The sequence below is a fragment of the Lycorma delicatula genome, chromosome 11 (genome assembly GCF_047948215.1).
Source record: "Lycorma delicatula isolate Av1 chromosome 11, ASM4794821v1, whole genome shotgun sequence".
Classification (NCBI taxonomy): domain Eukaryota; kingdom Metazoa; phylum Arthropoda; class Insecta; order Hemiptera; family Fulgoridae; genus Lycorma; species Lycorma delicatula.
This window is the reverse complement of record NC_134465.1, coordinates 52,040,019-52,052,404: the sequence shown is the minus strand read 5'-3', so window position 1 is coordinate 52,052,404 and position 12,386 is coordinate 52,040,019. Positions and strand designations below refer to the sequence as shown.

Sequence of the window (12,386 nt, the reverse complement as noted above, 5' to 3'; positions counted from 1 at the left end):
AGTCTACATATCTAAAGATGTTTTCATTTTCTAATTATAATAATTGTTATAGTTATCTAGCAGTGATTTAACAGCTTGCAGATTAAAATCATCATACTCATAGAACTACACATGTAAGTTGTTTTAGCAAGAGGGTCATGTGTAGCTCTTTCACAACAAAAATGTTCCATTGTATGTAATGCAAGAGAGATTATTTTTATTTGATTTGAAAACGTGAAGTAATAAATCTGTAGCATTATTGATAAATTTTTAAAATTTGATAATTAAATTTACTGTTTTTACTATACTATTAAACTAAATATATATGAATGTATGTATATATATTTTTTAAATTTACAGTTTGGTTGGTGCAGAGGATAAAATGTTATTATTACTTGCAAATCACGGCCCGTTAACAGTAGCAATAAATGCATTGACATGGCAGTATTATCTCGGTGGAGTTATACAATACCATTGTAGTGGTAGCATTACTGACATTAATCATGCGGTTCAAATTGTTGGATATGATAAAACAGCTCCAATACCGCATTATATTATTCGAAACTCATGGGGAACTGCATTCGGTGATAAAGGTTATGTTTATGTTGCAATGAATGGTAACATTTGCGGTGAGTTGGTATTTAGTTTTTTATATAATATATTCAGTTGCTGTATATTGAAACTATAAAATTACAAATAGAAAAAGAGGTCACAAACGAGAATTATGGAATAGTAAGTTGTTTTTAATTAGGCATCTGTTTCAAAAACTTAACATTTTTAGTAAAGTTGAAAAAGAATTAAAGTTTATTATTTATTGATGTCTTTAAAATTTTAACTTTAAAAGTTAAAAATAGGGTGTCTAAAATTTAGCTTATTATTTTTTTTTTACATTTTTAAAAATCTAAGTAAAAACTAAACAGAACAGAAATTATGATTTAATATAAATGAAATGTTTACAATTTATTTCAGTATACAATAAATATATCAAGTTTATTTTTTATAGTACTCAAGCGCTTATGTAGTTTCAGCAGGATAATGCTACGGTTCATACAACCAACAGCATGATGACTTTCTTGGATCAGTGTCTTCATGGGCAAGTGATTTCAAAGGGGTTTTGGCCCTGTCGGTCTTTGAATTTGTCCCCTACTGACTTTTTCTTGTGCCTTAAGAATGCTGCTTACAAAACATACCCTCACACCATTCCCGAATTGCAGAGCGAAATTGAACAATGTGTCGCTGCAATTCCTCAACAAACAGTACAGCATATATTTAAGAGCATGCAATATTGTATTCAATTATATGAATCTTATAATGAAGGTCACTTTCAACTACTATTGTAACCTACTCATTTTTCCATACAGTGTTTTTTCTGTAGGAGGAGGAAAAAGCTCTGCTAGCTACCATTAGCCCTTGCAAGATTGTAGTCTTGAGTTTTCACTGACTAAAAACCTCCCCCTTTAACAGCAGACCAGATACTTGCCTTTCAGCATAACTCTCGTCTTGTTATTTTATTTGCAGACTTCTTGTTTTGTGTTTCCTTGTGTTCCCATAACGTTGCGTCACTTTTTAAACTGTAGTTATAAGTTTGGCTATTTACAAAAACAAATTATCATAATTTACAAGTTTAATAATTTGGTTTTTTAACAGGAACACTACTTTGAAGATTATATTAATGTGTTTGGTATTAAGTTACAGTTAAAGCAGAGTTGTAGTAATGATTTATATAAACAAGCTGTAGCAAGACAAGTGGAGGAATATCTATGGACTGATGATTCTGATTGTTAATTGAAATTATTAAAAATAGTGTATTAATGTAAAAAAAGATTTTTCTTATACACTCGGTTCTGGGACAGTTTAGTGTCCCCAAACTATACCTTTAAATGATTTAAAATTTCTGCGGGTTTAACGCCTTCGTTAGTTAAAATCTTTATGATTTTACATTATGCAACAGACGATGGAACCTCTTGCTCACTTATGATGGTACTGATGAGAGAATAGAGCAGAGGAGCTAATCAAGCTAGTTCCCCCTCTCTAATGCATTGAATATTAACCCCCCTCACTCCACCATCCAGCTCGGAACTGCTTGCTTTGTAGAATAGCAAAATTACCAATTAAATATTTATTTGTTTAAGGTATATATATTTTATGAAATATAAACCGCCAAAATACAGTAATTAGTTAAGTTAAACTTAACATATTAATTTTCATTTGAAATGTTTTCTGTTTTGAAATTTTTTGAAAATGATTTAGAATAAATTGACAGTTATTAAAAGGATATATTTTAATGAAGTTATAGAATTCAATACAACTGAAGGAGGGGATACCACAAAAACTGATTATTGGAAATTAATGTGATATGTTTAAATTATCTAATTACTTTGTTTTGGTGATTTATACTTCATATAATATTAAATTTAATTAACACAATGGTCAGTATGTTAATGAATACATAATATATACGTGTGTGTGTGTATATATATATATATATATATATATAATTTTTTTCATTTTAAGTTATTGACCTTTTCTTTTAATTGCAGGAGTTGCAGTTGAGGTGACAGCTTTGGATGTTTTATAAATACTACTACAGAAGTTGTCAACTGATTTTTTTTTATATATAAATGAAGATTTGTATATATTTTATTTTAATATGAGTTTGTTATAACATCTCTGTTAACTTGGAATACTTGTTGGTCACAGGGTATTTTATAGTATTAATTGTGCCTTTTTTTTAATCAGAGTAACTGTAATTATTTTACAATCTGTTTACCTAAGTAATGGAGTAGTAGCATCTGTGCCTTTTATCCAGAAGATTCCAGGCTTGAATTGTAATCAGGTTTCAAATTCTTTTTACATTCTATAAATTTCTATATCGTATTTTCTTGCATAAGCTTCACGTTTACATTTGAACTTATGATTGAGTTTGGTTTTTTTTTTTTATTATGTTGATTAACCTTTTCAGGACTGCCGTCATGCTTACGTGACTGCAATTAACTCTCTGCAAAGACTATGATCGCGTAAACTTGTTTTAGGACTTTATTGTTTGTGTATTATCATCATGTTAACGCGACTAATATAATTCTTTCACTAACATGTGCTACACTCTGTTGACTTTAACAGAGTATTTAACTATTATATTTAACTATTTGCATTATTGATAGGTTGCACCTAACAGCCAGAAATAGAGAGAATAAAATCATGTTACCAACATTCTAAAAGCCTATTAGGTTATCTTGAGATATATGTGTTAATTTTTGTTTATTATTTAGTGGATTTGTTTCACTTGAAATTGTAATTGGGGTTTCAAATTCAATTTCTGTTTCTTGTTGACTATTATTATTATTATTAGAAGTTAATGCAGTTTCACTATCAATAACACACTCATTCGCAGACATGTTATGATCATCAGAAGTATCACTAGAGTGTTCGTTTTCACATTCTTCAACTTAGTTTAGCAAAATTTCAATTATTTCACTCGTATTATGTAAATTCTGTCATATGTTCACATAATGAAAAGTAATAAATCCTGGACACGAATTTTTAACATAGTCTGTGTATGAATTAGGATTTACAAAATGTTAGTCCTGAAAAGGTTAATCTACAAAAAAAGAACAAAAAAATGAAAGCAATGATTTTTGGTGCCATATATACAATTTCCTTTTTTTAAGGAAAATATATTGTATATCTATCATGACTTAAGTTATCCAAGTTTTATATTTCTTTAGATTTTATAATTAAAATAATGTTATTTAGTTGTGTGTGTATAATTAGCATACATGAGAGAGAAAAAGGAAAAACTGTAAACGTATATTAAGAGCAAAAATTGAAATTAAAAATGTATTTACTACCATCAATTTATGTTAGATAATTTTAGCATATTATATTACAATATTAACTTTGAATTTTTTGAAGGTAATTTGATAACAAGGTTATCAAGTATCTATTTAATAAATTAAGTATCATGATATTAAGTAACACCTTGTTTGTTAAGTTAAATTTCTCTTATAATATTTTCTTATTCATAATTATTAATTAAGGTAATAGAAAATGGTGTGTAAAAAGTTGATATTTTTATAAAAATCAGTAGCATTTTTTATCATTCATCCAGAAAATTTTGGGTGTAAATTGTTCAGGTGTGGCATTATCATCACTATCTTTGTCATAAAAATATTAACTGTAATTTTCCCCGAAGTGTGTAGTTGATATATTTTCTGGGTTTATGAGTTCAGGGGATTTACCAATGCTTATTCTCATTTGTTAGTCATGGGAAAGACTGTAAACTCTCTTGTTCTATCATGATAAAAGGCAGGCTTGTGAATTGATTGCCTTGTTCCTGTTTGCTTTCCTCTTCTTATAGTGTATCCTTTTTTCCATGAATGAGTTTTAGGATAATTGGATCAGCCACCATTCTGATCCATATATGGTATGTTACTAAGTTCTTATAATAACTGGGAGGGGAGCAGCTATTTCTTTATTGGAGTAACAACTTTATGTCCCTGTTCAATTGTTCAGACCGCATCTGTCTGAGAGTTGCACTAAAAACAAAACTTCTTGTCAGTTAGATCCTTGTTGGGTGTAAAAAATGTTATTCCTTATTAAATGTATCATAATTTATTCTTTAATTAATTTTATTGTTACAATGAGCGCTAAAACATGTTTTCTATTCATATTTTCCATTAGTTATAAACTGCCTACAATAAAAAATAAAGTCTTAAGTTCCATATTTGTGTTATCATTATGTGATTGATTCAAAGTTATAAAATTTAAACTAATTTGATACTACTTGAAGGTGAATATTATATATTTTTGTCTAAAAATACATAACATATGTGAAGTGTTATCTGGTAATTTATTGTAGTAATTTAGTAAATAATGTATAATAAAAGTGAAATATTACAACTTGAAACAGTATTGCTATAGCTATTGTATCATGTAAAACAATTATATTACAGTGTATGTTTCAGTTGTTTAAGAAATATATTAGTATGTTTAAATTATATTTTTTGTACGACTGTTTTGTAATGTTCATGTATCATAATAAGGGTCATTATGAAACAGACTTTTGTTATGATATAGGTATTCAACTAATCAAAAACTTATATTTTCAACCACTGACCAATCAGAAACTAATATTGTTTAATGTATTGGCTGTTTTTTTTTCCTTTGATATTAATCCAGTTTAGTACTTAGTAAGCAAAGGTTAATATAAAAGTACACTGATAAGTAACTAAGTTTCTATATTACGCTGTTTATTCTTTTATTAATTATGTTAGATTCTGAGGAAGAATATTTTTAATACCGATTGATATTTAAAAAAAGGCAGAATTTATGATTGGTAACATATTACCACAGAAATGTATTATTTAATATATTTTTTGAAAAATTAAAAAAAATATATATTCCATAAACAATGTATTCGATCGTTGATTTAAATCAGTAATCCCAATATTTTCTCAGCCATAGAAAAAATATGTCATGCTACCCTTTATAATAACGATTAATGTACTCGTGAAGTTATGACATTCACCAAGGATCATGTCGTAATTTATTTCATACTGTGGTTATAATTATAGCATTATTGGCATAATTATAGGCTTGTTGCTTAATGTACTATTCTACATTTATCAACAACTTAAAATACAGTAGTTGATCTGTTAATGTAATTTTTAAATTAACATCATTTTAATATTGTTTAAGCTGTTGAATTAGTTGCCAATGGTATTACAGTAGTAGTAAGTTGTAAAGAAACTAGGTACAATTTACCTTGCAAATCAGCTGATTTGAAGTCGAGAGTTCCAATGTTCAAATCCTAATAAAGGCAGTTACTTTTATATGGATTTGAATACTAGATCATGGATACCGGTGTTCTTTGGTGGTTGGGTTTCAATTAACCACACATCTCAGGAATGGTCGACCTGAGACTGTACAAGGCTACACTTCATTTACACTCATACATATCATCATCATTCATCCTCTTAAGTAATCCTAACAGTGGTTCTGGAGGCCAAACAGAAAAAGAAAAAGGTACAATTTGTTAAATAAAAAATAATATTCTTAATAGAGACATTATTTCATGTGTCTGAAATGGTTCAATATTTTTACATTGTAACTAGTTTCTCATCTGCCAATCCTCAAGAGATTATAAGCCCTGCAGCAGATATTAGATAAATAAATTAAATATAAACTGACAAAGAGGGTGAATTTTAAAGTATCAAGAAATTATTTAATATATAAATCAGTTATGTATTATATTTATAAATATATTTTGAATCATAATCATTGAAAAGTAAGTTTTTATAATAGTTATTATTGTAACTGTGATATAATTATTGATTATTTCTAATTAGTGTAACAAATGGACCTATCAGTAACTTGAATAGATTTTTATTCCTGATACTAGTCGTGTTAAAATTTTTATTACTTTCAATTGGTTCTCAATGCTCATGTAAAGTAAGTGTACTATATTGTTGTCTGTTAATAAAACTGTCATATAATTTGTTTAACCATAACTGGATAAGACCAACCGCTTAACTATACTTCTGTTTACCTCCTGCATGAGGTAAACAGAAGTATACCTGTTAATATTTAATCTTAGTTTAAAAAATAAGACATTTCAAATAGTTAATATATATATATTAATGGTTCTGATTGTTGAAATTACTTTAGTCATTATATAAATGTGAAAACTTAATCTTTATTCAATAATATTATATAAAATAAGTTTTGAATTTCACCTGGTTATTTTGTAAGATTGTCATGTGATGTAAAACAGTATATTTACTTCAGCAAAGAAAGCAGTGATGACTTTATTCATCACCACTTTCCCCTTTTAAGCTCAGTACAGTATGGTTGCTGTTCTTGAATATGACTGAAACATTTTTGGGAGCGATTTATGTCCTATTATTTATAACCAGCTGGAAGTTTTATCTTAGCTAATAAATACGTTATAGTATATGTAAAATCTAAAGGTGGATCATTCCTACAAGCTGCTTTTATTTGCCTCCTCTACCCCACTTTTATAACCCAGCATGCGGAACATGTGCTACTGGTTACAACAAAAGTAATGCGTGCATGCTATTTAAAAATAGTTTTCATAAATAACTACCCCACGTCAAAGAAAATCATAATATATTATAGCCAATAATAAATAAACAACTCACTTCAATACTGTTGTATTATGTCATTGTTACTATTTATTTATGGCAAAGCATTCATTTAACATATTTGAAAAAACATATACTTTCAAGAAATTATTAAATTATGTCATACAAATCTTGAACAAAATATTAGGCATAAATTTTTTTTTTTTTGTAATAACAAATTACCAGAACATATTTTTTTTATTATAATAGTGATGTCATAATTAGATACGGTGCAAGTCATTGCAAATTATTGAGTCACTTTTGGAATACACTACTTTGGCTGCTGGTGTCAGATGTCGCTGAGTATTGTTAAAAGCAGTGGAGGGAATACCATAGTGTACTATTGATCTGCCTTCAGGTATTACATATACTGTAATAATTACCACAATTGAGATAAGCAAAGAGATGAGAAACTCAAAGTTATAAAAGTTTCAGAAATGTAAATATGTTTTTTACATCCGGAAAGACTCTTTTCTGCAGTTGCTCAAGGTGTTATGGAAATATCAGTTCACAAAGAATGCAATTTACAATTTTATATTCACTATAATTCATTTTATAAATTTAAATCAATATTAGAGCATTGATATAGTGTAGTACAAGTTATATATTTCATACTGGCAATAATATGCTGTATTGAATATTCATAATTGTAGTGTAAATTTTGTGGTTTTTATATTATTTCAGATTGAATAAAAACCTCCACTATTTGTTTTAATGAATATGTAAAAGACATATCATAATTTTAATATATTTGGGGCTAAAATTTCAATAAATTTTTTTAGTCTCCAGTCAACTATTTCTTCTTTGTTTTTCTATGCATTGGAGTTAATTAATTTAGTCTAGCATCTGTGCCAAAAGGATTAAAAAAATATATATTTATTATTAAAGATTTATGAGTACAGAAAAAATTTTACATTTTTATGAATCAAATTTTACTGTCATCGTCATATTGTATTCGTATTCCAGTTTTCTGCCAAAATCTTCCTCTTGGATGCTTTCTTTACCTTGCATTTCTTCCACTTGTCTTGGGATTGTATCTTCAGCAATTCAGAGATTCCTGACTTGACTCCTTTCAATTCTTTTCATACACTATATACTCACAATTCATTCCTTTCTTCTAAATTCCTTATTGTTTCTCTTCTAGTGTTAAAAATGTTATTTCCTGTGGTTTAAAATGGCTTAATCATTTTCTTTCATTGTACATGTTACAGTTGTATATGTAATTATAGAGACATAAATAATTTATACATTATTAACTTTGCCTTCCATGATACATGTCTATTCCAAATAAAATGTTTAATAGTTGATAAAAGTTTCCTTCTTTTTGCAGTTGTCTGATTATTTCATTTTCTGTCTGTTCTCTCTCTCTCTCTCTCTCTCTCTCTCTCTCTCTCTCTCTCTCATTCTCTCTCTCTCTCTCTCTCTCTCTCTCTCTCTCTCTCTCTCTCTCTCTCTCTCTCTCTCTCTCTCTCTCTCTCTCTCTCTCTCTCTCTCTCTCTCTCTCTGTGTGTGTGTGTGTGTGTGTGTGTGTGTGTGTGTGTGTGTGTGTGTGTGTGTGTGTGTGTGTGTGTGTGTGTAAGAACCCAAATTCTTAAAATTTGTCAGTGACATTCAGCATTGTTCCCTATTCAACATAATAGCACTCTCCAGTTATCTTTTCTTTACAACTAAGAGAATCACACATTTCTCTTTACTAATTTTTAAGTTTGTTCTTTTCCTACAAACATTTCTGCACTTTTCCTTATTGGTTCCTGTAACATTGATAAAACTCATTGTTCCAACCTCTGTTTAACCTTTATTTTGATTCATTTCAATTGCTGTATTAAACAGAATGAGAAACCTTTTTGTAATCCATTTTTTTACATTAAACCGGTCAGTATTCCCTATTATAGTTTGTACTCTACATTTGTGTGTTTGATAAATTTCTTGCATACAATTTGTGTACTCTTTTCCAAATCTATTTCTACACTTTCCCTTCTGGATTCTCTTTTCACTGAATTATACTCTTTCTCAGTATCAATGAACACCAAAATTAATTAACCATATCCCACATCGTTTTGCACAGTTGCCTTACAAAGAGATAAAATCAGACCTTTGCGGTCTGTATCTTTGTGTAATTTTAGAAAAAATATCTTCATTATGTTATGATAATGAAAAAATTCAATCATAGATGCGCTTGTAAGGTTTGAAAAGAAATGTGAAATATATCCCCATAATAGCAATTCAGTTGGTTGAGTATCTTTACTGGACCTGTGTCTGTTCTTCATCAGTACATTATGTTTATTTTTTATTGTTGCTTACTATATTGTAGATTGTCATAATTTTGAATTATCTTCAAAGATAATCATCTGCACGACTCATAAAATGAGAACAGTGCACTATCAAATTGTTTTTGTTGTATTATAATTCAGTTTATATATATATTTTCTCAATTATATTTGGAAACCATTAACGTAGATGTATGCATAATATTTTCTAATTTAGATGTTTACTTAAAATTTGATTATTGATTAAGTACAAATATTTAAATTGTACATAAAATAATATTTAATAATTAAGAATGTTTAATAAAATATAAGAGAAACTGTCTGATATTATTTTTCTATTTATTAATGACTATATTTTTCATAATTTAATATTATTTTCATAATTCAACTTGTGTCTTAAGTTGTGGTAAGTAAAATTAATGTAAATTAATATACTCAGTTCACTTTTAAGAGCTATCCTGTTGTAAACAAACCACATGGCATTATAATAGACTGTCTCAAAAGATAAGCATATAAATTAAAAAACTCCTTATATAACAATAAATATGAAAGAATGATTCATTTATTATGTGATGTTTTTATTTGGTGCCAATTGAATCGAGTTATTTACAAGTTAATTACATGGCAGCTATATTTAAATTTATATCACTGTTGACGATAAAGTATTATAAGTAGTGGTTAGGACTAACAAATTGAGTTACCTGTACATTATTGCACTAACACAATCGTACACACTGCAGTAAAATCTCATTATTATAAACAACAGCTACTGAACACAATATAATATTAAAATAGGTTCAGCCCAACAACCAGATACAACTAAACATATTCATTTTGAATGTACACTATCGTTATCAAAAGATATAAAGAAATATATTAATATAAAAGTAAAACATCAAATAAATAAAAATTCAGTTATTTTATTAAAAATAAAAAGCCTAAAGTTATGAAGCATTATTAAAAAAATGTACTGCATGGATTATGGATTCAAAAGAAAATGTATTGTTTATAGCCGAGTTGTGAGATTTTTTAATGTGTTTTTTGGTGTAAGTTTTCTTTATTTTTATAATTCTTTATAAATATTTATTGTTTTTTTAATGTAATAATGTGTTTATATAATACCGCTCCAGCAACCTCCATGGTAGAATTGTAGCATCTCTTCCTTCCATCCAGGTCTGAGTTCAAATCATGATCAGGCTTGGCAGTTCTTATGTGCTACAAAATTCATTTTTCATTAGCAACTATAATTGGGCAATTAACAAGTAGTTGCTAAAATAATTAAATAGATAACTGGTTTAATTATATTTATTTTATTGAAAATCATAAATTTTGTTGGTGATGAAAATCTTTCTCCAACTTTCTCCAAGTGATGAAAATTTATTTAACTATCATGCATTACTTAAAACCAGTCACTGTCATTGAATGTGTTAACAGTGCTTTTAGAAATGTTTGCTATTGTTAAGACAATTGTGTTGTTATGGAAAAGATAGTGTGTGGGACATGTTGCCCTGGAGTAGTTAATATTCTGTACAATATGGTATATATTTATTTATTTTCAATTACTCTTAGTCATTACTTTAGAAATTTTGTACATTATTGTTTAATTGTAACTCTATTGTGAATAAAAAAATAGCTGTGGTGTACGTATGCAGGCTGTTAATAAAAGATTTTTGTCTTTGTCCATTATTTATGAAACCTTAAAGACTGCTTTTATGAGTCGTATTTTAGTGATAGAAATTCATTTATGAACTGATGCATTTTTTGTGATTTATATTCTAGAAAGTATTTTTTTTGAAAATTCTCTCTGTAATATTAAAAATTTCATTTGTTTCTAAATGAGCTTAGCTTAATAAGGCAATTCAAAACAAAAATTAATAAGCATTTCAAAATTGAAAAACACTATACATTCCCTTAACTACGTATTTTTATAAGTTTGACTAATGAAGCAATCATATTTGATTTATTTTATGTTTTTTTTTTTTTTATTATATGATTATTTACTTTTCTATTGTATTGTAATATGTTTATTTGTTATATGTATATATTAATAATATTAGATATAGTTGTTTTTTGTTTTTTTTTATAAATAATTTTTTAAATTATTTTTTATTGCATGAATAAATGTGTTAATAAATTTGTAATTGTTGTAAACAAACAGCTAAGAAATATAAATTGTTATTAAGTCTAATACAATAAATAAATGAATTATATTGAATTGATAATTAATATATCTTGATGACATTTAAATAAAAAATAAAACAAATACCATAATTTATATAAAATATGTATTACCATAGGTTATGTGTATATATATATATTTTTTTTTGTTGAAAATTCAAATAACTTGTAATCATAAAATTCAAATAATACTTGTCAAATAATATTGTCATCGTTCTGCTAATTAAATTCAATAGTAACAAGTTGACCACCAACACAGTAACAGAAAAACCCAGAAAAAACTGATACCAATAGTCAAATTTCAAAAAAATGTATGTCCTTGACATTTTAAATTGACATCATTCCAGTAATGGCAGTGGAGTTGTGTTTTTATTAGAAATTTTATGGTTATGTTTTCTAAATTTTAACTTTTTTATTATTTGTTTGTTGTAGTAATACAATTTTTGTACAGACTGATGATGTGGGATTCTGTGAAGGTTTTTTTAGGCATTTCTGTTACTATATTTATACATATTAGAATAGTTTTTATGTATAATAATGTTTATAAAAACAAAAAATGTAGAAACATTTAAATAAATGACAGTTGTGCAGAGAATATTATGTACTATATAGTAAAGTAATCCTATATCACAGCATATTATATGAATGGACTATATCTAATTTCGTAAATAGGATTTGTCATTCATTTTGTTTATTATTTTATTTGTTAATAATAATATTTATAATAATTAAATCAATTTGCCTTAACATTGTTCTGTACTTATTGTGATAGAATTTGTTAAAATTTGATATATATTAATGTAAATTGTAAATAATCAAC

The 12,386-nt window shown here is 27.1% G+C and overlaps 1 protein-coding gene across 1 annotated transcript in view; it reads left to right on the top strand.

Moving 5' to 3' along the window:
• Positions 1–11,329, top strand: part of LOC142331930 (cathepsin O-like) — a 28,187-nt gene extending 16,858 nt beyond the window's left edge. The window contains exons 6-7 of the mRNA XM_075377983.1: positions 340–608; positions 2,520–11,329. Of these exons, the coding sequence (XP_075234098.1) occupies positions 340–608; positions 2,520–2,557 (307 nt within the window). The 3' untranslated portion in view covers positions 2,558–11,329. The remainder of the gene's footprint in view (positions 1–339; positions 609–2,519) is intronic.
• The last annotated feature ends 1,057 nt before the right edge of the window (positions 11,330–12,386 follow it).